This window comes from Hypomesus nipponensis, chromosome 18, assembly GCF_054491055.1.
Source record: "Hypomesus nipponensis isolate SF chromosome 18, ASM5449105v1, whole genome shotgun sequence".
NCBI classification, from domain to species: domain Eukaryota; kingdom Metazoa; phylum Chordata; class Actinopteri; order Osmeriformes; family Osmeridae; genus Hypomesus; species Hypomesus nipponensis.
In genome coordinates, this window is record NC_140378.1 from 11,408,001 (window position 1) to 11,433,081 (window position 25,081).

Here is a 25,081-nt window from a genome sequence, read left to right on the forward strand (position 1 = left end):
TTGTATTACACTCTGCTAAAACCAAACTTAGACAGGATGTGTACAGTATGTGTCACAAACGCAGCAAGCCACAGTAACATTACAGCTTGCTTCATTTGTTGTGAATCTGACGTCAATCGGTATTATTAAATCCCCCCCATCGGAAGTACACTCGGCTGATGTTCGCCCTTCACTGGGATCGAACCCTCCACCTCTGACAAACCGCGACCACTACCAGTTATGCCAACGAAAAGCTAGAGATGTGCTCACGCGGGTGGCCTGTATACACACCTGAGACATGAGTATATCGGATTTACATAGGCTACATATGCTTTAACCTGAGTTTGTTCCTTTGGATGGTGTTATTAAAGGGGTGGGGGGGGGGTGGGGTGCCTGACAACTAAAACGAAAATATTGCTTAATTGTTTTGTAAGGTGTGTGCTGTTTTAACAAGTAGAACCTGCTGTTTATGCAATAGCCTAATGATACAAAATTCTGTTTTGAAATAAGGAGACCTGACTCATGGGAGAAACGAAAGAGTAGGCCTACATTCTTAAATTTGGTCTAACAGGTTTGAGGGTGTTTGAGGGTGTATCTGGTGTTTCCATTCAGGTGCACACCTAGTGTCACGTTAAGACTACAAGTGACTTTATTCTTCTGTCATGAGTCATTGCTGAACGGAAAAACACGTATTTGTACAACTAACACAAGTTAGAGCATTTTTCATGTCACTTTACCTGTTATCTAGCTTTATTAACAATCCAAATATTTTGCCTATAATTTTCAGGAATAAAAAAATGTGTAAGGCTATAGGATACTTTCTTTGTACACACTCTATTTTTGCATAAAACTGCAGTTACATTTATAGTTGACAAATATAATCTGTGACCTCAGCTCCGCAAAGTGAGGTTGAATGCAAATAATCTAGCTCGAAAGGTTTGAAAGTGTTGGAAATTGTGAAAGTTGCAAATTTTACATACTTTGCCAATTTAAAGCGTCACATTTGATATTTGCTTGTGTGGACACATTTGTGTAGCCTGGTCCTAACCAGACCCTTGTACATTTAATTTGTACAGAGGGTCTGGGCTCGCTCCATTGACAAGCGTTAACTTCCTTGAAGGCGGGTCCTCTGTTGAAGTTTAAAACTATTGGATCTGCCCAGAGCCACTCTGATCTGCCATAACCAATCGCAAGCGTTCGCCTTAGCCAACTCCTTCACCACTACTGTAACGGAGCTAGCTGCCGTAGATGGAAAATCAAACTTTTCCCGAACCCCTGGGGAGGAGGGTCATAACATCATGGCCACCAACAAAACTCAGCAAGGAATGTTCTTGCTCCGGCTTTAACTTATGGATATTCTGCCACAACTGCAGAATAGCTTCACTCGCATCTTTCTCCCATTACTGAACTACTCAAACTAGTGCACGACATTAACGTCATTGTTCTCATCCACTCCCTCTGTTCGCTGATTGGGTCTACAAAAAATGTGTTTCTGAAAACCGACTTCAGAGTCAAACTCCCAGACCTAGTACAGAAGCAAAATCCAAATTGAGCGGAAGTACGAAGGAGGGCAGAGCCAGGCTAACATTTGTGGCCACCTGTGTCCAAACAAATGCAAGCGACGCGACAGAGCGACAAGGCACGCCTACGGGCCAAACCTTTTGTCGGACCCCATTTGTATTTTGGGGGGGTTCAAGCGTGTTTAAGGGGGTTCAAGCGTGTTGTCGTCACCCCCCCCCCCCCCCCCCCCCCCGCACACACACACTGATACGCCCCTGGCTTACGCTCGATCCCCTTGTTAGGACAGGGTTAAAAAAGAGACGCCACCCATTTTATACCGCCTCCAATTTAACAAGGCTTTAAAGTGCGCGCAACAATTTCATAAACACAAACAAGATAAAGGGCTGGAGTTGTCAAGGTGTAGGTCCTACATACTTGGAAATGGACAATCTAGCATGGTGTTTCGTATTTTTGGCGTATGTACATGCCTCAGGTAGGGTCTTGAACTTGATGAAATTATAAAACTTTCTTTGGACGATATGTTACATTGGCTCAGGCAATGCGTTGTTCTAAATGTCTGTAACTAGAACTTCGGACACCGTTAACTAAATGTATTTCCACAGCTCAACTTCCTGCAAATTGCGGTCCACCACAGTCTTATCCGTACACCAAACTTGATGAGAAGAGAATAAACAACAACAATCCCGCTAAAGTTTACTACAAATGCGATGAGGATTATGTCTCATCCGATGGCAGTCGCTTTGTCGAGTGTGTACATGGAACATGGACAAAATTAGCACTAAAGTGTAAAAGTAAGTATAATTGTGTCATTTATTTTAATAAAAAATGAACAGATATTATGCTTGTTAATTGGAAAGGGAAAACATTTTGTCCCATTGTAACCAAATCATAATGCTCTAGTGCTTCCTTGCCGACTGTATTACATCTCAATGTGCAGTGTCCCGAATGGCATGACATACCGTTGCTCAATACACTCTGCTGAATTACAATTCCGCTCCCTACAGAGAAGTCATGTGGTCCTCCTCATCATCTCCTCAATGGCCACTTTGTATATCAAGGGAGTTCCATAGGAGACCAGGCTCAAGCAGTTTGCAATGATGGGTAAGCGTCAAAGTAATCTGATAATTAAATGTTTGTTCTGATGTTATCACCTTCCAAGCTTTCACTCATTCTCTTCAAACTACATACAGATACAAACTGAAAGGCAATGCAAACATCATATGCAAGAGCTCTGGCTGGAGTGAGGATCAGCCAACTTGTGAAGGTATGGAAGGCAGATTCTTATGTGGGATAGGTTCCCAGAGATGACATATCCCAAAGAAATCAGTTATAAACTTTGGTAACTGAATGTAAAGCTGATTCTGATTCTGGTCTTGTTCTTATAAAGAGGGAGGGGCTGCCTTGGTGCCATCTGTCATGACTACGTGCCAGGAACCCTCCATAGATAAAGGTGTGGTGACTGGAGACAGGGTGTCAGTGTACAGCATTGGAGCATCTGTGACCTTCACCTGCTACCCAGGCTTCTCCATGTCTGGATCTCAGCAGATCTCCTGTGGTCCACAAGGCAAATGGTTGCCTCAGCTCCCTACGTGTCTGAGGTCCAAAGGTGAGTGGTGAGATCTTCTCTGTGTAATGATGTTTCAGCCTACCGACCCCCTGTGTCTTCCCTATGTGGAATTAAAAGAACCCCAAAAATGTAATGATTAAATCTGCATGAGTGAATCTACAGTTGAGAATCTTGGATGATCATTCCTGATTGATTTGTTTAGATAAACCGTATTTCTTGTTCATGTGCTTCTGTCTTCAGCTTCATGCAAACCTCGTACCCAGAAGATAAATGAAAACACAGTGGTTGTGGGACAGAAGCAGGAGTATAAAGCTGGAGATTCTCTCTACTTCTTTTGTACAAATGTTTCCACTTTGATTGGATCATCCACTGTTACATGTGACTCTAATGGAACTTGGACCTCTCGCTTTCCGAAGTGCAAAAGTAAATGAGACATTCTCATGTGTTGGATTGTCATTGAAAACACCTGCAATATGAGTGAACTCTGTGTTACATTTTTATGGACAAGCATTTCAAACCTCTTCATGACAATTGTTAAACTTGAGTTACAGTTGTGGTACCTTTTAAATCATATCCACATATTATTTTTGTAGGAATGCATTGCCCAGAATTGAACATAACTCACGGAAAACTTTCCAGCAAGCGCAAAAGGGCTGGTGAAGAAATTACAATCACCTGTGATGAAGGATACCAGGTCAGAGGGGCAGCAAAAGTTGTCTGTTTGAAGGAGGGAAAGTGGAGTGAGGTTCCAACATGTCAATCAGGTAAGAATTCCGAATGTTGTAATTAATGGATTTCCTGTTCATTTTCAGAATAGTTTGAATAATTTCACACCTGTGAAATTATATACCTTTCTTGGGTTATTTAGTGCCTTGTGGTCAATCTTACAAATAATGTGTCAACGTCTACTAAATTTGATTACCATGCGCTTTGAAAATGTCCCATAGAAAACCAGCCACAACTTGGCTGTAAACAGCCAACTTACATTTCCAGTGCCACCGTAAGTGCCAACTACAGAGAACTGAGCTTCTTTCCCGAGGGAGCCAAGGTTCGTTATATGTGTCATCTCGGGTATGAATGGAAAGAAGGTAATCCGTACCGCACCTGTAAAGGAGGAACTTGGACAGCACTACAAATGATATGTGAACGTAAGAATATACAGTTTTTAAACGTACACTTTTGGAGCTTTGCTTTGATACTCATATTAAGACAGTGACATTGGAATGATGAACATGTTAAAGTACATTGGATTAACTGGGTAATGTAGGGTATTGTCAGCATTTAGTGGTGCATAAAGTTCAGCTATTGACTGTTTTGTTGTACGTCACCAAAGGTCTGTGTTTTAAGGCCATATGAGGGAATGGTTGTATACGCTGATTTACCAGAATACATGTTTAGAATACATTACCAGAATATGTTTGTCCTCTTCCAGCTAAATCCTGTGGTAATGCTGGAGAGATATTGTATGGCAGCTATGAGTACACTGGAACACAGCTTGGAGATACCATCAAAGCAGTTTGTCATCATGGGTAAGGGCACATTAGCAATTGCATGCAAAGTATATCCCTACTGTTACTGTAAAATAAAGTAAAATATGTTTTGTGGTGTTTTTGTTACCAGGTACCAACTTGTTGGACGGGCTACCAGGAGATGTATGGCTGGATTCTGGGACGGTCACCCACCTGTCTGTGAAGGTAAATTATCATATCATGGAACACCAAACATCTGGAACATCTGTTTTTACCATGCCACCATGACCCTTCACATGAAAGCAAATATCTCATTACATCTGGACTGTGTGCTCTTCAGCTGTGCAGTGTGAAGATCTCCGTGAGGATCCCAACATGGCAATGACTGGCTCCCAAGGACCACCTTATGTGTACCAAACTATAATTCGCTTCCGGTGTCGCAAAGGTTCACTGGTTGGACAGGAAAGGATCTACTGTACCGAGGATGGGACATGGAGTCACCAGCAGCCAAAATGCAACTAAGGTTACACATGGAGTTCTAGATAAATAATATTAAAAATACTAATGACATCAGTAATTCTTTAGTGGAACGTTAATAGTGTAACTGATGTGACTGGTATACACTATTTTTGTATTCTTCATTTCATTTTAAGAAACTATTGCACATAAAGTGAAATCATTCTTTAACCTCAGTTGTCTATGTTCTCATTTAGCAGCTCGAAAAGGAAGAAGTGAATATGTCTGTCTGGCACGTCTGCTTAAAGCAACTGACATCAACTGAATAACCATCATATTTAACAGTTACAATAATGTATAACTTCAGGGTCAGTTTTTTACCCAATAATAAGCTAAACATATTCCTTTATTATGACTTAATAAAAAATCCAAATGAATATGGACACATTTTTTCTGCACTTTGCTAAACTGCTTTATTGCAACTGATTGCAACTGTAGAAAACCTTTATTATATAAACTGAAGAAAATAAGTATCAAGTATTGAGACATGAAATAATTTCTGAAACTAATCTCAAGTACAGTATGTTTATTTGAATAAGTGTTTTGTGGAGTTAGTAACAAGTTTATAACCTTGTTTAATTTCAGCTCTGTACATTTTGAACAGTTGATACTTACAGATACATGTGCTTCTTGTTCTCTATGGACTGAACACAGTGAGTGAACGTTTTATGAACAAACGAGAGCTACAAGAAATTTAAGAACACCAATTCCATTCATTTAAAAAGACAATACAAAATCCAGACATTTTTTACATGAGCAATAACAATTTTCAAGTGCAAATACCATTATCCACTCTATGATACATCATAGCAAACTCAACTCTTGTTAAAAAGACAAACAAAACCGTTGTGTTCAGGTTGCAGGAGGAGAGAGAAGAGGGTGGGGCATAGTTGGGTTATGACAGTGAGCACTATAACCTGGTTGATTTTGACATTTAAAATCTTGGATCAGGAAAACAATTTGACACTGTACCATCAGCAACTGAAGACAAACAGGATTAGTAGCTGGTCTTTTAGAACACTCAAAGAAACAAAGGGGCTGTGTTGTGAGATTGCATGATGATGTCTATGACTGAAACAATGTGGTAACAATCCCCTCTTTCTTATCCCGAAGCTCATGTGCTTACATCTAAGTGAAGGTAGTGTACGATAACTTTTGAGGTACACCTTTTTTATTTTATTTACAATGATGGAAAATATAAAAATGTCAAAGGGCCTCCAAGAATATCCATTCCATACTTCTATAATAATTAAGAGCAGTGATATTCTGTTAAATTGTTTATCAACAAAATGTTGACTATGTCATGGTCACCTGCCATCATTGTCATTAGCTTTACACTGACAATGCCATTGTCAGCAAAAAGAATTACTACACAAACTACATTTGTTTTCTCAATCAATTTGGCTTATTTAATGTTATAAAGAAGTTAACATGGTTGTCTAATAGTTCAGTCACATTTATTGTTTCTTTTCAATTGTCAATGTATTTAAATGACATTTGTGTGGTGTTGATAACAGATTATTTAATTAGCATGAATATATGCAGTTTTGCAGGCTGTTACATGTAAGTTCATTTAGATGATTGTGTTTACTATTTTGAGAGTTTTGAAGCAATGCCAAATAAATGGAGAATTGCTAGACTCTGTGTGTAAAAAATATATCCTCTTGTTATATTTAGGTGTTTAGTTATTACGTTTATGGACATTCAGTATTTCATAATAAATTCATGTCTTGTGTAGTTTGGGAGTAAAGTAGTGAATTAAATGGATTTCATGTTGCTGTGGGATCCTAACTACCATTGTTACATCTGCAAACACCCACAACTCTGGTCTCGATTATTCACAAGTTATGAAGAGTACAACTAAATGAAGTAGTACTGCTTTAGTTCATTGCACTTATAGGGTTGGATGGCAGGCTCTATAGTTCTTGTCCACAGCATACTAAACTGGGCTGCCTGGGGGGCAGTCTTTGGAAGAGCTAGCTGGACAAGGATAGGATGACAGTGGCTGTGTGAGCTGGGGTGGAAGGGGGCCTCCTGTTTTTGGAATAGAGTGGGGGGGGGGGGTGAAAATCATTTCGGGACCTGCTCAAGCTAGTTAGGATCAAAGACTTTAACCCTCGTCTAATTTATTTTCAATATTTACAAGATTGAAATAAAAACTGTAAAAAAATTGTGGTCCTCGGAGAGATGTATGGTGTGTGTAATTTTTTTTTTTTAGAAGAACTGTTGATGGAGATGTTTGTACTTCTATTAAACCAACAGACTATTTAGTGTGGTAGAAGTCAGAAAACACCAAAAAGACAACTTGAGATTGAAGAATTAAAGTGACCTTTTAAAAGAAGCAGCAAACGTATGTCCCTCAAAGACATTTCTCTGTCTCTCTCACTCACATAGGCGTAGCCCAAAGACACATCTCTGTCTCTCTCACTCACATAGGCGTAGCCCAAAGACACATCTCTGTCTCTTCTGTGGCTCTCCCAAATCTAGTTATCCATTTCCTCTCCAAAACTTCCATTATCGTCTGGAAATGATAAACTACATTTTATACGCTTTGTTAAGTTAACTTGAATATAGAATAACAGAAAGGTTGTAAAGGTAGGTAACAGCTACACAATCTTGACAGAGGAAAACACATACAATATAACTGTTTTAACAGTAATACCTTAATAAAGATTTGCTCTAAGAGCACAAATATAACAAAGCTTTGAATGAAGTGGAATGTAACAGTAGCCTCCAGGTCCCCCTCCTTGAGGAGAGCTCGCTGAGGACTAAGATGCCTCAAAGGAACAGACTGGTCGGAGCAGAGACGTCCTCTGTCGTACTATGGTAGAGCTGCAGCTGAAACTCAGGTGGAAAAAGCATGATACAGTTTCAGCCCAAACCTCGTGGCAAATTGATCACCCTTCTAATGCATTTCTTATTTTCTCAAATAGTCGTCACTCTTGTCTGTTTTGTCATTCCACAGACTTTACAGATGAAACCACAGACCAACCCCTAGCTGCAAAAACAAGGGACCACTAAGGAAAGGACGGAAAAGGCCATCTACACAAAACAAGAATGACAACACAATGGGCCGCGATAAATATTATAGAGAGAGAAAAATCCTTCAGTTAGCCTTTGCTTTGTCTTGAGCTGGCTAACCTCAATGACTGTTTGGAAAAAAACAAAACCAAGAAACCAAACAACTGGTAAAACTGCATAGGAAAGTGTGTTCTCAAAGCCTTAGGAAATCAAATCTAAAAAAAAAAAAAATTGTGTTTGACTTCCTGTGAAAGGGGTGTGGGCCTGTATCGAGGGGCAAGGTCTGGTAATTGGCAGTATGTGTATTGACTACTTATATGGTCGCAGGAAGGCAGAGACTTTGCTGCTTATGAGGCGTATGAAAGAGCGAGGCAGCATTTCGTTGGACTCTCGAGTGGTGTACTTGAAGTAGTTGTTAGGGTGGGCGAGCACATCAAACAAAGTCTTAATCAGCTTTTTATCCTGAAATAAACAAAACAAATGACATTATTTAGTATATCATTAGCCTCATAACAGAATGCAGATGATCATCCACAGCACAGCAAGCACTTACCTTAAGAATTTCTTGATGATTTTCTGAGGCATACAGTCTACCATCCCTCACAATGTCCTCTACCAGCTGTTCGTAGTCCTCTGTGAGGACACGTAAACAAACCAACCATCAACATACAGCCTACATTATAGTTGAGTTATCAGTGACCTCATCATCTCATGGTATGGTATGTTCAGGGCTGAGGGGTTACCATCATAGGTGACGTAGGGGATCTGGAAGCCCCTGGCGCTGTTGGCCTCGTTTGACTTAAAGTTGATCCAGAGGCGACGGGAACGTGCAGTGAAGGCGATCGGTCGCTCGTACGTCTGGCATGTCTCATAGGTTGTGATGGACGTGGCAGACCCTGCAGGAGGAAACATGGCGGAGAATCAAAATCAGAATGGTGTTTAATTGCCAAGTAAGTGGTCACAAACAAGGAATTTACTTTGGTGGGCAGGTGCATACAGTAAACATAATAAACAAAATAAAAAGTAGAAAATATACAACAAAATACTGGCAGAGCTATACAATATAATATAAAATACGATAAAATCTAGTATAATAATATAGAACAAAAAATAATAGTGAATGTGGTAAAGTGACAGGGTTTATGAGGTAAAGTGTGTAATTGGCTGTCAGTTTGAAAACACTGATGGTGCAGGAAGTCCCAGATCCTAAAGCACAGTACATCTTAGGATGCATGTCATAAAGGAACTCCATGATGTACTATTATCCATTGACACTCTAGAGGGCGCTTTTGATGATCAAATTGAATCAATCCCAGTCCAGTGAATTAGGCGATATGAGTACTCACAGTTCTTCCTCATAACAAGCACATCTCCACAGTCGTCCTCCGAGGGCAGGAAGATTTCAGGAACCACAATAAGGATCTTGCGCTTACTCGGGGGGTTGATGTTCCAGATACACTCCACATTGGCAGGGTAATTCCCTGGGTAGTTGGGTGACTCAATGTAACCTGTGAACTCGCCCATCTCTCCCCCACATTCTCTGTCTGCAGCACACACAAATTAAACCAAATGGAAGTCAGTCAAAAGGAAAATTAAAGAATTTTGTTTCACTGGCAATAAGTATATTCCAAGGCACTTACTCTTGCACTGAGAGACACTTGTGGCACCATCAAAGTCAGTAGTGGTGTTCCCCGGGCAGGAGATGCAGTAGTTCTGTCTGAACTCTGTCTGATACGTGCCCAGGGGACAGCGAATACACCGGTGAACTGTGGTGTTGTAGTAGTGGCCAGGAGAGCACTGAACTGCAGGGACGAACAAGACGCACACACAAAGTTATAAAACATCCATGAACGATGACAAGTTTGTAGCAATCATTATTGTATGAAACTATTGATTCCCTGACCTTTGACCTCACAGTCATGGAAGGAGCTGGCTCCCTCCCTCTTGGTGCTTAGCCCACCACCACAGGGGAAGCAGAGGGTGCGGCCCAGGTCTGGTTGGTAGCTGCCCTGGGGGCATGGCTGGCAGGGTTTGAACCCATCATTGGAGAAGTAACCAGTGGGGCACTGGCCTACAGTCAAACAGACACATCCCACACAAGTAAACACAAACTGGCACAGTAACTACTTACCGGCACAGTATTGTCACTTGAAGAACATCCTATCCCCCAAACATTTAGCACCATGCAAGGCTGCTACAGTATATGCCTGTTTGACCAATCATGAACATTAGTTTGCATCAGGAACGTCCACATACCTGCACAAGAGGAGATGTTGCGTGCCCCCGCAGGTCCATGCCCGTCACTTCCAGGGCAGAGATCACAGGCCAGCTGACCCTCCCTTTCCTGGAATGTGCCAGGTGGGCACTGGACACAGCGCTCCTGCTCCCCATGATAGTAAGAGCCTGGCAAGCATCTGACTGAGAGAACAGCCACAGAGGCTCTGGTAAGGGAGCTGGACACACACACACACACACACTGATACTAGGACAACAATGACAGCTACACAGTAACTCATGAGTGCTTAAAAAAATGCAACCTGTAGCTACCCACAGTAACCCCCAACTTGTGGAACACACGCTTACATGCCTACTGCATATGTAACACACATGGTGAGCCACATCTTGTAGAGACATGCTAACATCCCACTGTTTTCACTCCGCAGGTCTTACCACAGCGCCCGCTGTCCTTCTCGCGCCCGGGGCCACAGTTGTCCTGTCCTGAGGTGGTCTGGGGAAGCTTCTGGGCCACCTCATATTCCAGGCCTGCCACACGGATCAGGAAGCGCTCCTGGTTGATGGACTTCTTCAGGGCCTTAATGTAGGTCTTCACCTGCTTCTCCATGCGCTGCCTCAGACAGCTCAGGTTACAGCTCCCTGACATGACACAGCACCAGGGCTGGTTGTTACCAGATGTTCTCTCACTAGCTTAACATACTGTAGGGGGGTAAATATTGTCCAAACAACCTAAACTAATTCCCCTATGGTTTAAAGGAAGATGGGAAACTGAACAGTGTATTAGCATGAACCAAATAATGCCAATACCAATACAATTCCAGGTATTTGACTCTATGGGTTAAATCAGAGCAAGAATGGTCAAAGTACGGTTAAATGAAATACGCATTTAATAACTTTGCAAATGAATGAAATCAATTACAAGGCAAACATGTTACAATATGAAAGCTTTCAATCTTACCTACTCTACCATGATCATTGTAAATCAGAGAGAAAGCAAGAGGTGAGCAAGGAGTAGGACAGTAGGACAAGGGAGAACTGAGGAGAAGGTCTCAGGAGATGAAGAATCCAAAGAAAAATGCATTACAATTCCCTTGATACACAAGAACAACCAATCAGACCACATCTTGAATGGGGTGTGAGAGCCATCAAGTTGAGACGGCCAGAATCTTCAGACTTTAGCATATGAGAGGTGGGGGCAGGTTTGACACCCAGCCTTACAATACTATTGCTGTTAATGTGAAGTTTGGCTAAAGTATTAATGATGATCATGTATTATACAGTAATGAAGGTTTAATCCTGACCTGTGGTGTCGCCAGGCTTGACCTCTGCCTCTAGCTCCAGGGTGATACGTGTCACTTCCTTGTTGGTAGGGTTACGGGCACGTCGCCCTTTAGCCTTCTTAGAAGAGTCACATTTGAGGTTGACAAACGTCACCAGGCAGTTAGTGCAGGGCTGTCCACCTCCTAGAAACACAGTCTTACTAGTTCAGTTACTGAGATCTGAGATTGTAGTCAATCATGGTTTAGTAGTGACTTCAACCGGTTAAAATGTGATCTGTCCTCATGAGAAACCACCATAAAAACATAAGAGTTGTTGAAACCCAATGACACGGCCAACTATTTACCTGGCCCCAGTGCCCGGCCCCTGTCCTCTGCCCGGCCAGTTAGCTTGGGGTGGAGGTGACACTTGGCATCTTTGATCTTGAAAGAGGCCGTCTGCTTCACTGGAGGGGCCAGAGTCTCTACAGACAAACAGACCAGAGTGGATGGGAGGGTACAATTGACCTTGACTTGGACCAACGTGGCCTCTGGATGTGTGCTTACCAATGCAGCTGTGACTGTTGCTGGTGTTCAGCCTGGATGTGTTCTTGCCCCGGAGGATGGGGATGCCACAGCTCACAGAGTAGCTGCTGTCAGACTCTGAAAACCAAGCCAGTCACACAGTCTTACACACAGTGCATTTGATATTGGTGTGTGGTTGGTCTGTCAGTATATTTAGACAAGCCTGTGTCAGTCATTCACCTGCCAGATAATGAGCTTTGGAGGCGCAGGTGAGGGAACAGCTTTCTTTCTTGCCCGTCTTGCTGCAGGTCAGAGTGGCTTTAGGAGCCACAAGTCCAGACAGACATTTTACCAGCTCTAAGAGAGAGCATCATAAAAGACAACATCACATAATCATACAGTTTTATGATGCTGATAGAGCTATGAGAATGTTATCTTAAGAGCATTGTGCCTCTCTGTTGTATGTTGTTACAATGTCAATGTTGAGTTACAGCTTTTCAGCCACTGGATGGCAGTGTTGTTCCATACCGATGCAGTCTTTCTTGTTCCAGTGGAGCTTGTATCCAGGGGGACAGGTACACTCGTAGCTTCCCAGCGTGTTAACACAGCCATATTTACATCCACCGCGGTTTATACTGCACTCGTCAATATCTACAAAGGAACGGGATTCAGACGATGATAATGCAAAAAACAAACCCCTCGCTTGCTCGCTCAATTTATATATCCATTCTTATATCCCTGTAAAGTGTGTGAGAGCCAGTGCATGTGGCTGGACTGATGCTTCAGAGGGCAGTATAAACAGTCGAGTGAATGTGTTCTGATGACTGTAGTTTCCGAACCTCTGTGAGGTCAGCTCATCTGATTCTGTCAGTGATCCCATCTAGGGAAGATAAATGTGTTTTTGTAAACACGCTTGATTGCTCATTTGATCTTTAATCCAGGACATGTGATCCCCACAACATTTCTCAGTTGGAAATTATTTCCTCTCTAAAGCTTTGCGAGGAAGAGTTGGAAGCAGACTATAGACAGGGCTACATTCAAAAAACTTTTTGACACAAACGATGAACACACACACACACACACACACACAGTCATACACAAACAGTCACACACACATACACACGCACCCATGTCGACACACACAAGGAATCAAACCACTCCAAACCAGATGGAGCTGGGGCATGAGGCAGAAAATGACTTTATTACAGAGTGAGGAGGATGATGGAGGCCAGTGTAAGTGATGGAGAAACCAAGAGAGACGGTGTGAAAGACAGACAGGGATAATGTCCATGATTGATGATGTGGCCTGCTGATATACAATGTTCTTCCCTGTCCAATTCAATTATTCAGAGTGAATAAAAGCAGTCTGCACGCCTCCTCACTCCCAGATGGAGATGATGATGACTTCATCAGGAGTGTTTGGCTGCTGTTACTCTGCCAGCAGCACTCAGCCTGTCAGACGCAACGCGTCCTTGTGGATGTCTGACCTCCATGGCAGACAGCCCCATTTGAATGAGGAAAACACAGAAAACCCCTCGAAACAAGATAATATGGAAGACAAGCCCTCTCCTATCTTTTGATTTTCAAGCCTGCAATGAGCAGAGCCATTGAGTTCATTCTCCTTCTCTCTTTGTATAAACGCTCAGAGGCAGTAAACTCTTGGGGAGCAGGCTACAGAAGTTAATGTCAAATGAGAGTGTGAGGGAGGAAAGAAGAGGGTGCCTTTTAGGCGCTGATGATGACCTAATGAATTAGCAAGGCCTGTGCCTGCAATTTTTTCTTCAAGTCATATAACATCTGTGATGTCATCCATGTGCCAGGCCTGACACACATGCACAGCACTGGACAGTAGATAGATCTACATTATTGGCTGAGGGGCCTTGTGGAGTTTCTCTTTGTTTGGGTAACAGCACCCTAAAAAGTAACAGCATGTTCTAAGCTTATTGCTAACGTTATGGATGAGACAGAGGGTGTTAGCGATGCTGACATGACTTAGAATAGAGACATTCCTGATCACCCATGGACATATATGAGTGAGATGTCAAAAAATTCCTGGCAAATGCACTGCATGTCTATATATATAGTGTATTCTTGTACAAATGTATTTATTTTTCTGGCAACCTTTCAGGCAACCTTTTACTAAAACACTTAAACAGGTAGTAGTAAGGACTACTTTTTATTTAAGTATAGTCCATACTTCTTACTTCAACTTGAGTGAAGGATGTGTGTTCTTTTGCCATCTCTGCCCTCAGCTCACATCTGGGGGCAGACTACAGGTCCTCACAGTTTCCTGGGCAGCATGGGACCGACCCAGGAGAGGTTGTTTGGGGTGAGCCCATTGTTAAGTTGTGAGCAAGAGGTGTTTTAGGGGTGTTTGTCTTTATTTCTGCTGATGCACCAGGAACATGGAAAAACATAACCTGGGTCACCCCTGGGAGAGGGGGCAGGATGCAGGGGCAGGACCGTAAATCTCTGGGTTATCTAGCAGTTTGGATGCTGGGCACAATGAGGATGGGGAAGTCATTCATCACCATCTCTCTACAATAGCATGAAGGACTCATGCTAGCCCAGCGACCATCTGCATTCCTTACCCCTCCATTTTCTAGGTTTACATATGTGTTTTAAATAATTTATATCATGTTTTTTACCGTCACACACCTAGTATATGCAAAATTGCATTTCCTAAAAGCTACAAATACTGCTGTCATAACATTCCTAGAATGGTAGACCTGTCAAAAGCACAGGTGACAAATGCATTGCAAAAGAGAACCCCTTGCAGCGTTCTTGGTCTGTGCGCTGAGGGTGCGTGCCATCTCTCTCTGTCCTCCACCTTCCTCGTGCCTTCGGGCTCTGGAGACTGTGGCAGATCTTAGCAAGTGATACACACGCCACCAAAGGTGACACTGAAACAAGCTGATGAGCTCCGGGAAAACTCCCTCATGCGCCAACCTCCCACCCCCTACCCCTTTGACTCTCTCCTCCAGGCGTGTAGACCCGAGCTGCAGTTTGGAACACAACACTCTCTCCGTTGGCTCTACCATAGTGGGCTGTTCTGGAGCTCCAGCAGAGAGCACCACGACACAGTCCCACTGACACATCTAACCCCACCCTCTTCCCCACCCCCACTCCCACCCCCAGCCCCACCCCCAGCCCCACCCTCACCATAACCCATACCTCGCACCCCATCCGCAGGCGCTAAACTAAATACTGTAGCTATCTTAGGGAGCATTATTTACCAGACTGCCATGAAATACAGTACACAGAGGAAGCCTACATAAGAGGCTATACTTAGCAGAAGTACTGCCATAATGACAGTTCAAGTGTATTGTGGTGTTCTAAACAAACCTGAGATGTACAGGAGAGAAGTTAGCAGTGAGGTGTGGGATCTAGAGGACGTGTGGTGGACCTGTGATTGATGGGATGGAGAGAGGAATTGAGAGGGGAAATAGAAGTGTCACCTCACCTCCACAATGTGCCAGGCCGTACAGAACATAGCCTTTATGACAGAAGCACTGGAAACTACCAGGGGAGTTGACGCAGGAGTGGTCACATGCCCGGTCGAAAGAACACTCGTCGATGTCTGCAAAGAGAGTGGGGAGAGAGACACAGGGTTTCAGACGTGAAGAGAATAAATCTGTTACGCAACTTCTTATTTATTTTTTTACTCAAACAAACTTTTAACAACAACAAAACTTCACAGCTCATTTGTCCGAGAGCAATGTTACATAAGCTCTCAAATATTTCACACTAAACCAAAATGTAATATTTTTGACAGATTGGACTAGTCATAAATTACAATCAATCAAAAACCTGACAAACCACAATTTCTTCTAAATTGAGAATGATTTTATGTGGTATTTGAAGGTGGCTGCCTTCCTCCAGAGTGCAACTCACAGGAAACAGACCCTTATACCAGGTCCACATGGCTCTACTTCACTGCTACCTGTCAATCACTTCCCGTCTCCGTTTCACCCCCACTTTAAATGAGGCCTTTATTGTTACTAATGATCCCTCCTCCAGTCGTCTATCTCTCTACCCTCCCGGCCTTAAGGTCTGAGGCCATGTGGAAATCGTTTGTCCAAGACGCAGTCTTGCTTATCAAGGAATGCAGAGAAATGTGAGAACAGAGCAGGGTCAGGGTTCTATCTTCAGAGCCCTGGCCCCCCATGTCCTTCCAGCTCTCTCCCCCATATCTGACCCTGCTCTCTCCCCCATGTCCTTCCAGCTCTCTCCCCCATATCTGACCCTGCTCTCTCCCCCATGTCCTTCCAGCTCTCTCCCCCATATCTGACCCTGCTCTCTCCCCCATGTCCTTCCAGCTCTCTCCCCCATATCTGACCCTGCTCTCTCCCCCATGTCCTTCCAGCTCTCTCCCCCATATCTGACCCTGCTCTCTCCCCCATGTCCTTCCAGCTCTCTCCCCCATATCTGACCCTGCTCTCTCCCCCATGTCCTTCCAGCTCTCTCCCCCATATCTGACCCTGCTCTCTCCCCCATGTCCTTCCAGCTCTCTCCCCCATATCTGACCCTGCTCTCTCCCCCATGTCCTTCCAGCTCTCTCCCCCATATCTGACCCTGCTCTCTCCCCCATGTCCTTCCAGCTCTCTCCCCCATATCTGACCCTGCTCTCTCCCCCATGTCCTTCCAGCTCTCTCCCCCATATCTGACCCTGCCACCCCTCCCTGCCACCTGCCACCCACTGCACAACAACCTCTTCCTGTCTATTGTTACCTTTTAGTCTGGAGCTTGTATGGGCTGAATGGAGCTGCACTACTCCCCCATACGTGTTCCCCTGTTCTGTCCTTCCCAGTACAATGGACCCTAGATCATTAGACCCATACAGGGAGTAAGGAGGCCATTTGGTTTTTGAAGATTTGAAATGTCAGTAATTACCAGTGTCATGCCTGTGCAGAAGGCTTGGCTAGGAAGAGAATGGAGCCTTGTTATATCTTTATAGAGGATTTAATTGGCTAAATTGAATAGGACTGAAATGTTTAGAAGCTCCCAAGCATATCACTGTCTCATCTCTCCCACCATGAGCCTTCTTTTTCTGGTTTTAAGGACCTGTCAGTCTTTCAAACACATGATAAAAGTTTGATGTATAGTGATGAGTATACATTAAATGCCAATTAGAGGAAAGGGGTGTGGGGCGGGGGGTGGGGGTAAACTACTGGGTTATCTAGAATCTAATAAAACATCTGATTTAGAATAAGGAGTTTGACTTCAAGTACAATGATCCCCATAGTCTGACACATAAACCATTGCTCAGATTAACAATGAGAGAAGTTCACTGTTCGACTGCAGGTCCCTTGTAAGAATACCCTCAACCAGAACATTTAGCTTGGGTTGAGATTAAAAGCTTATAAAGTGAGCATCTTTCAAAAGACTAGACAGGATGTCTTCAGTGCTCCAGAAGGGACACAGAGACAATGTTCAAACATTTTCAAATGCACCAAGAAGGCTTTTGTTACAGCAATTTGGCAAAAGGTGGTGATATGTATCCAGGTAAAGTGGCTGTGATAGAACTCTCCCAAAAGGAAGTTCAGTTCTGTCTGACACTGAACGTCGACGAAAAATATAAATGTGTTATATTTTTGATACTTTGCACAGTGTGCATCACTCCCCATGACAACCAGTTCACACCGAAATGTCTCCTATCCTGTCCTCTTGGGGGGGGATCTTTGGTCATCCCCATGACAACACATTCTGAAGAGCCGCGGCTGGGTAAGGCTTAGGGGCTGACATCACTGATGAGATGTCCCAGGCCTTTCACATTTGAAAATGTTTGTGATAGTCTGAAGAAATTTCCTAGAACCCTTTTGTTGTCAGTCCTATTTCTGGCAGTAAGGACTGTGCAGTACTTACAGCAGCGCAATGACATGGTGGTGGCTTTTGGCCATGTTGAATGATCCTGTATGGAAAGGTATGCAGGAGCCTGGCAGGACAGGGGGTGAGTGTACGTGCTGGAGACCACGACACCAGAGAGGAGGATAGACACAGAGAACACTGGCTGCAGTCTTGGAACAGTAACACCCTTGTTTGGCCTTCTCAATCACAGCATCTCAGTTTCACTTAGGTGAGCTATTTATGGGGTGCCATATCACTCTCACTGAGCAAGATGAACATCTAAAAGCAGAGCTACAGGTCACCAAAATAATGTCCTCCTGTCTGACTCTGTTGACTCACTGAGACAAGCTGCCCAAAGGCTCACCTTTCACCTCTGCCTCCCCTCACACACAGTCACAACCGACAAGACTAAATAAATGTTTCAACAATAGAATAGTGAAACAAAGCAGGACAGAGAAAATGAAAGGCTGTTTACGGAGAACAGATAACACCCTTATCATAGATGCCCCTTCTTCACCAGAAGACGGAGGATCTGATAAAGTAACTCCCACAATGCCCCCATGGGACTTAGCTTGGGATGGGGGGTGACAGTATGTGTGTGTGTGTGTGTTTGTGTGTTGACAGTAGTGAGGAATGCCTGGAGTGGGTACAGCAGGCTTAGAGTCCAATCTACACTTCACTACCTCCAGTATACTTTCTTGAACAACACCCTAAGCCCCTCACTCTACAGGCTGATACATTGCAAGTGACACAGAGCTGGATTTATAACGCTTCAATTTACTTTAAGGAATAGGTCTCATTAAATCAAGCGTCACTTAATGGTTTGCATATTTTTAAGATAAAAATCAGCAGCTACTCAAATCAAACACACAATTTGACAGTTGTGATTTGATAGATTGATAGCATGATTTGAAAGCTGGATAGAAATGTATGCAGAAAAACCAAGCTTAAAGTATGATCAGCAGAATTGAGCAGTATATTCTTGTTGAAGCTAAACAATTAAACACTGCCTATGGTAGTACTGTTTGGTCTTGTGTGTTATACTTCACTGTCGTTGGGCCAACTACTTGATGCTGACATTGTTCGTTCACAGTTCAGTTCACAGAGGTCTCCAGTTGTACTGTTGGCTTACAGCAGGACCTCCTATCCATCTATCTAAAGAAGGAGAATCCCAGGCCTGCTTCTTTGTACCAAGGCATTCTGAAATGACACAGTATGCCACATAGGAGTTGATGATACCACAGATTATTGTACCAGCTGCACCAACCTGTAAGCAATTTGAACGCAATTATTCTTTTACTATTGGGTGTTGTCTCATTTAGTCTCTCCCCTGTAACTTGGCAGGTAGAGAGTGATGAGAAGGAGGGTTGGAGGTCAAGGACTGGGAGGAAAAACAAGATTTATCAGGAGCGCTTCCAACCAGACAAAACAGAGCGCTCCAGAACTCTACAGCAGTACTTTATAACACAACACAAAAGCAAATTCCAAGCTCTGTGTACTCAAAACACCACAAGACTTAATTATCTGGATATTTTGGATAGGCGCATTGCTAAAAACTTAACATTTAAAATTATTAATCTTTTCCAGAGTTGTAGTTCATCGGGTTGGGACATAGAATGACTGCTACTGTCCATCATTGTGCTGTGTACATACTACATAGGATGGTACAAGCTGAGTCCCTTGCATGACGATGATCCATACCAGGCTGGATATTGATTGACCACATCAATAAAGAAAAAGAAAGAAATGCACGTCATCTGTTTTTCCACTGCGTGAGTCCTGCAGTCTTGGCCTGGCTTTCTCTCTTTCCAGATGTTTCTAAAAGGGTTGATTCTGCCCAAGACACAGCGGTTGGTTCAGAGCTGTAGTTCTAATTCTCCACACCTGTACTACGCCACGGCAAACTCTTTATTTGTTTTGCAACTAGTTCCCCGGTCCCCCGCTGAGCTGTGGCTACCACAGGCTCTCCTTGACAAACAGGCCAGAGAGGCCAGAGGCCAGAGAGGCTAGAGAGGCCAGAGAGGCTAGAGAGGCCAGAGAGGCCAAAGAGGCCAGAGAGGCCAGAGAGGCCAGAGAGGCCAGAGAGGCCAGAGAGGCCAGAGAGGCCAGAGAGGCCAGAGAGGCCAGAGGCCAGAGAGGCCAGAGGCCAGAGAGGCCAGAGAGGCCAGAGAGGCCAGAGAGGCCAGAGAGGCCAGAGAGGCCAGAGAGGCCAGAGGCCAGAGAGGCCAGAGAGGCCAGAGAGGCCAGAGGCCAGAGAGGCCAGAGGCCAGAGAGGCCAGAGAGGCCAGAGAGGCCAGAGAGGCCAGAGGCCAGAGGCCAGAGGCCAGAGGCCAGAGGCCAGAGGCCAGAGGCCAGAGGCCAGAGAGGCCAGAGAGGCCAGAGAGGCCAGAGAGGCCAGAGGCCAGAGGCCAGAGACGCCAGAGAGGCCAGAGAGGCCAGGTCAGCAGTCAAAACACTCAGAAGGCATGATGCAGAACCACACTTATATTCCCTTACCAACAACTGTCAGTATGAAGGGCTTTAGATTGCCCCAGGATCCAAAAGCGTCCACTAAATCCTTGCTGTTTGGAGGGAACCACATCAGCCAGAGCAAAAGGGGGGGTTCCTACCTTGACAGGTCCTTTCATTGGTCAGTAGCTTGTAGCCTTTCTTGCAGCTGCATTCGAAACTGCCCACCGTGTTCCTGCACACGTGGTCACACCCCCCGTTGTTCAGACGACACTCGTCAATGTCTGGGGAGAGAGAATAAACAGGGTCAGTTTAGAGGGTATTGTGTGTAGAATGCTGCTTGTGGCTGGGTACCGTACTGGCTGTTTCCCTAAAAGAGATAGGGGGGGGGGGGGGGGGGGGCGAGGGACTATGCGTCAGTTCTGCCTTTATTCATCAATGTGCAAAAAAAAAATTCTGGTCGATGTCCGATCGATTTATCATGTGCTCACTGTTGCTTTATTGGTGGCTAGGCCTGGCAGGTTCGGTTGTGGTTCTGATTAAATCTGAATCACGGTTCTAAGCCGTTTGTCTCTGGAGGGAGACCATATCATCTGGTTGAAATAAATTCATCAGAAACAGAATAAAAGAATATTCTCCTCTTTCCGTCTTTCTTTCTGTCTGTCTTCTTTCTTTCTTTCTTTCTTTCTTTCTTTGTCTCTGTCTCTCTGACTCTGTCTCCCCCTTGCCTGAGAGAGAGCCTCGCCTGCAGACATCTGCTGTTTCTTGTGCCAGTGCTGTCTGAGTTAGCTTTTCTTTTCTTAGTTTTCAGACCAAACTAATAAAAGCCAATGTACTTTTATCAGAGTTGTTAGTGTAATGTTATGAGGACTGGAGGGGAAGCAGATTCCTATTCTTGGCATCTTGGCAGCAGGAATGCTGCTTGTTCAGGATGTCTCCCTCTCTTTGTCAATTTTACATTTTCTTTGTTTGTCCCAAACATTAAAGTAATCAAACACATGTTTCCTCTTTGAATAAATTGCATTGCACATGTCAAATGGGAATGATGAGTCAACCTTCAACCTAAGTTTAGGATGCTAAACAATGATGATGAAAACCATTCCTCCCTGGTTTCCTGTGCAAGAGGCAGGGGACCAGGCGTGTAAGTTGTACACATGTCCAGTCATACAGTGTGAAACATTATCAGTGCAGTGGTAGCCCAGTTCTACTGAATCTTAAGCAGCATGCCCAGAGGTGAATATGCTACATTTGAAGTGTTGGAGTGTTGGATGTTTGAATGTTGGGTTGTAACAGGTGTAATAGCTGTGAGATGAAAAAAGAGAGCAGAGTAGATGACAGGATTATGGAATTTTGTGACTAACAAGTGTGGGTTAGGGTAGGTTAACAGTCATTATCCACATGATTGACAGCCTGAGTGAGTGGATTGTACCTGATTGGCATGTGAAAGAGGGCTGCTTGTATGAGGTGAGTGACAGGTGGATGAGGGTGGGCTTGCTGAGGGGCAGTGTACTCTACCTTTGCAGGTCTTGCGGTCTGGTTGCAGAGTGAAGCCGACAGGACAGCTGCAGCGGACGCCTGTGACGGCGTCGTGACACGTGCTGTCACAGCCCCCGTTGTTAACAGCACAGGTCTCTGCAGAACAAAAGAACAACAGCAACAATCAGACTGTAAAAAGAACAAGGTCTAGAACTCCTCAACTGTTTCTCCAACCCAACATATAAGAACATACAAACATTCATTCCAGCATGTGACAAGGTTAAAAGAATTGGATAAGTAAACAAAAGCGGGAAAGGTTAGTTCTCTTGGGAACTTAAGGGAACATTGGCTGCTGAGGGCTAGAGTTAGAAATTCATCAACTATTCATTAATTCAAATTAAATAACAGTGAAAAGAATTGATTATATTATGCTATGCATAGGAGACAGGGCAAGAATGCTGAGATAGTTTTGTTAATCAGAATATATATTACCAAGCATGTGTGTAAGTGTGAGCAAGTATGTGTGTGTGTCTGTGTGTTCCTGCTCTTGAGCAAAGGTGACTCAGGAGCCCCTCAGTGTTAGAGCCGGACGTCAGCCTCGCCTCATCACGAGGACCACTGCTGCACTTCTTCACAGATGCGCCTCTTTAAAATCGCTGTTTTTCACGGCTTCGACAACACCTTCCAGGCATTTGGGGGATAAAAAAGCAATTTCAGCAGGCCAGGTTTCTGCGTTAGCAAGACTTATTTGAGGAGGAAAGGGTAGTCAGAGAGGGAAAGATAGCCAGGCCCTCATCTCCAGATACAGCCATATTCCACTGAGACTTTCACTTAAAAACAGAGGAAAATATGTTCCTCTCTTTAAAGAGCTCACAGTCGTAATAATCTACTGCAGCATCTCCAATGGCTTAAAATAACTCCATTAAAAAACCCCAAACCTATGTACAACTTTCAGGATAATCAGGTGAAGTAGCTCTGTTGGCAGCAGGGATATTGGTCGGCAGTTTATTCACAAACCAAGTCTATTAAGGACCCATGAGCCTATCTCATAAATGGCAACAGCACAGCTGGAGTGGCTGATGGCTTCACCGCAGAACGCTGGCGGGGCTGGGCTGGTAGAGAGAAGCCCTCTCACACGTGGCACTGGAGAGGAGGCACAGCTGCCCCAGTTTCCACACAGGATCTAGCTCCCTATGGGGAAACACCTCACTCTCTGCTCTCTTACATGAAACTGCACAGAAGGTAGCACCCATGACGGGGTAGACAACTACTGTAAACATACCCTGGGACCTGGGGCTGTCTGTGGCTCCACATCCCTGTTGGAGTGCAGGTAGCCTGGGGGCCTCTGGGTAGAGTGAGTCCTTCTGCCCAGCCATGAGTGTGTGGCATAGAGTGTTTTCATAAATTGCACACTATGAGGCACTGCGAGTTGGCAAGCAGAGTGAGAAGACTGTCGGGACATGTCTACAAAACGCTTAGTCAGGTAGCAGACAGCCATCTCACTAAACAGTAATGATAATGTGTTTCAGGGGGAAAATAAATATTTATGACATTATGGCATTCCAATAAAAAAGGGAGAGAAACACTAACTCTGGTATGCGTGTGGGTTGTGTTTTCTGGATGGAGACCAGGCACATTAACAGTATATTGGGTTGTAGCCCAAAGTGAACAGTGGGCAGACTTTCGTAAACACATCCCAATATGAAGGTTGTGACATGTCATGTGCAAGGTCTTTATGGGTTCCATATGTTAATGTGATGTGAATGCATCTCACTCTACAGTATAGCAGAAATGGTATGATGTGATGACTTGGAACATATTTTACTAATGGGATGACTGACTTTTCAATGACTGCCAATCCAACACAATTAAGATTATAGATTCTTATGGACATGGCCGTAATTATGGTTTGGTCGGCATTTACATTCAGTATCCCCCAAAACAACTGCTAACATTTCCGGCATATCACCAATCGCTTAACCATTTGGCACAAACTTATATTGTAAATATGTCGTCATTGGCCAATGATTATACATATATGTTTGCTAGTTTTTACATTAGACATACCTTAATATATTTAGCCTTCTGGTTAGCTCTTATAACCCAACTTTACCAATGGACAAACAAGGTTTATTCCAGTACACAGTCAGATCTCTTACAGCACTATAGCTACGCTGGTGTATTGCACATCAAAAATCCATGACTATTCATCCTTTAAAATAATGGGGCCTTAAACGGAACACACACCAACAAACTACTGTATAAGCTAGGCCTACATACAGTTCTGTATGTGTGGAGCTAACAGCAATCATGCAGTCAGTCACTTTCTAGAGAGAGCTGATGACTGGATAGAGAATGAGATCAAGAGGTGAAGGCTTTTTCAGTAACAAAAAACAAACATGATCAGATGCTAACCACCACTAGTTTGTAGCCTCTTTGAAATCAACAGGGGAGTGAAGTTATGTCATGGCTGGTTGTGGCTATGTCTGGCCTCATTAGGTAGCTGTAAAGTTCGGCAGGACCCCTGCTATCACCACACGCCCCCATGGTAACAACTTGTTACTCACTGTTAGTTTTATAACAATCATTGTACCGCCTCCAACCTCTCTATCTCTTTATCTGTAACATTTGTAACAGAGCAAGTCTAATTTTATAATATTTCTTTGGTGTGCCAATGTTTGAAATATTTAAATGAATTATATGTATGTGATTATTTCCTTGTCATCTTTGTTACATCACAATTGTATCATTAATCCAGAACATTTGGCTAACTTGCTTTCACTGTCTATTCAATCAGCAGGGTCATAAATATTTTACAAGATTACATTTATGACTAAATATACATTTATCATAATATGTTCATTTCAATTATCCAAATGTAAAAATTAAATCTGTAAAAGAGTAGTACTCTCATTCTTCAATTCTGTAATACATTGTATAACAAAGACCATACTTTCCAGGCACACGATGACTAGCAAATGTGCTATTTTGTGTATAAAACATTTGGTCCAAGTTGACATGAACCATGAGAGGTGTTGACATGAGAGGTGTCGTGTGTTCCATCATCAGAGGATCAGATCACGGCCGGCCTTCTGGCTTGCTCTCAAGAGCTAATACCATGCCAATGGAGCTTCAGCAAGGCTAAGGAGATGTGCTCGATTCAGCCCAGCACACTGTGCTGCAGCTTAGTCTGTGCATTGCAGCTATTTAAAAACACAAAG

General features: G+C 43.7%; 2 protein-coding genes across 7 annotated transcripts in view; one reads left to right on the forward strand and one right to left on the reverse strand.

Moving 5' to 3' along the window:
* The first annotated feature begins 1,830 nt into the window (after positions 1 to 1,830).
* Positions 1,831 to 5,429, forward strand: LOC146252103 (C4b-binding protein alpha chain-like). Of its 3 annotated transcripts, none has more exons than XM_084680210.1 (12): positions 1,831 to 1,972; positions 2,103 to 2,291; positions 2,505 to 2,601; positions 2,691 to 2,764; positions 2,888 to 3,106; positions 3,308 to 3,490; positions 3,661 to 3,831; positions 4,015 to 4,215; positions 4,500 to 4,596; positions 4,688 to 4,761; positions 4,877 to 5,059; positions 5,250 to 5,429. In XM_084680210.1, exons 1-11 carry the CDS (start codon positions 1,921 to 1,923, stop codon positions 5,056 to 5,058), a joined length of 1,539 nt encoding a protein of 512 aa, XP_084536336.1. In that variant the 5' UTR covers positions 1,831 to 1,920; the 3' UTR covers position 5,059; positions 5,250 to 5,429. The 3 variants fall into 3 exon arrangements, with proteins under 3 accessions (XP_084536336.1, XP_084536338.1, XP_084536337.1); XM_084680212.1 differs by having other exon boundaries at positions 5,253 to 5,429; XM_084680211.1 differs by lacking the exon at positions 5,250 to 5,429 and having other exon boundaries at positions 4,877 to 5,223.
* Positions 5,430 to 5,569: 140 nt separating this feature from the next.
* scube3 (signal peptide, CUB domain, EGF-like 3) overlaps positions 5,570 to 25,081 on the reverse strand; it is a 58,017-nt gene continuing 38,505 nt past the window's right edge. For all 4 annotated transcript variants that reach the window (XM_084680207.1, XM_084680209.1, XM_084680206.1 and 1 more), the window contains 16 exons: positions 21,900 to 22,016; positions 20,546 to 20,668; positions 15,553 to 15,669; positions 12,618 to 12,740; positions 12,330 to 12,446; positions 12,132 to 12,227; positions 11,933 to 12,049; positions 11,610 to 11,771; positions 10,744 to 10,947; positions 10,330 to 10,491; positions 9,977 to 10,144; positions 9,714 to 9,875; positions 9,420 to 9,617; positions 8,817 to 8,969; positions 8,627 to 8,706; positions 5,570 to 8,535 (listed from right to left, as the gene is read on the reverse strand). In XM_084680207.1, coding sequence (XP_084536333.1) covers positions 8,383 to 8,535; positions 8,627 to 8,706; positions 8,817 to 8,969; positions 9,420 to 9,617; positions 9,714 to 9,875; positions 9,977 to 10,144; positions 10,330 to 10,491; positions 10,744 to 10,947; positions 11,610 to 11,771; positions 11,933 to 12,049; positions 12,132 to 12,227; positions 12,330 to 12,446; positions 12,618 to 12,740; positions 15,553 to 15,669; positions 20,546 to 20,668; positions 21,900 to 22,016 — 2,252 coding nt within the window. In that variant the 3' untranslated portion in view covers positions 5,570 to 8,382. The remainder of the gene's footprint in view (positions 8,536 to 8,626; positions 8,707 to 8,816; positions 8,970 to 9,419; positions 9,618 to 9,713; positions 9,876 to 9,976; positions 10,145 to 10,329; positions 10,492 to 10,743; positions 10,948 to 11,609; positions 11,772 to 11,932; positions 12,050 to 12,131; positions 12,228 to 12,329; positions 12,447 to 12,617; positions 12,741 to 15,552; positions 15,670 to 20,545; positions 20,669 to 21,899; positions 22,017 to 25,081) is intronic.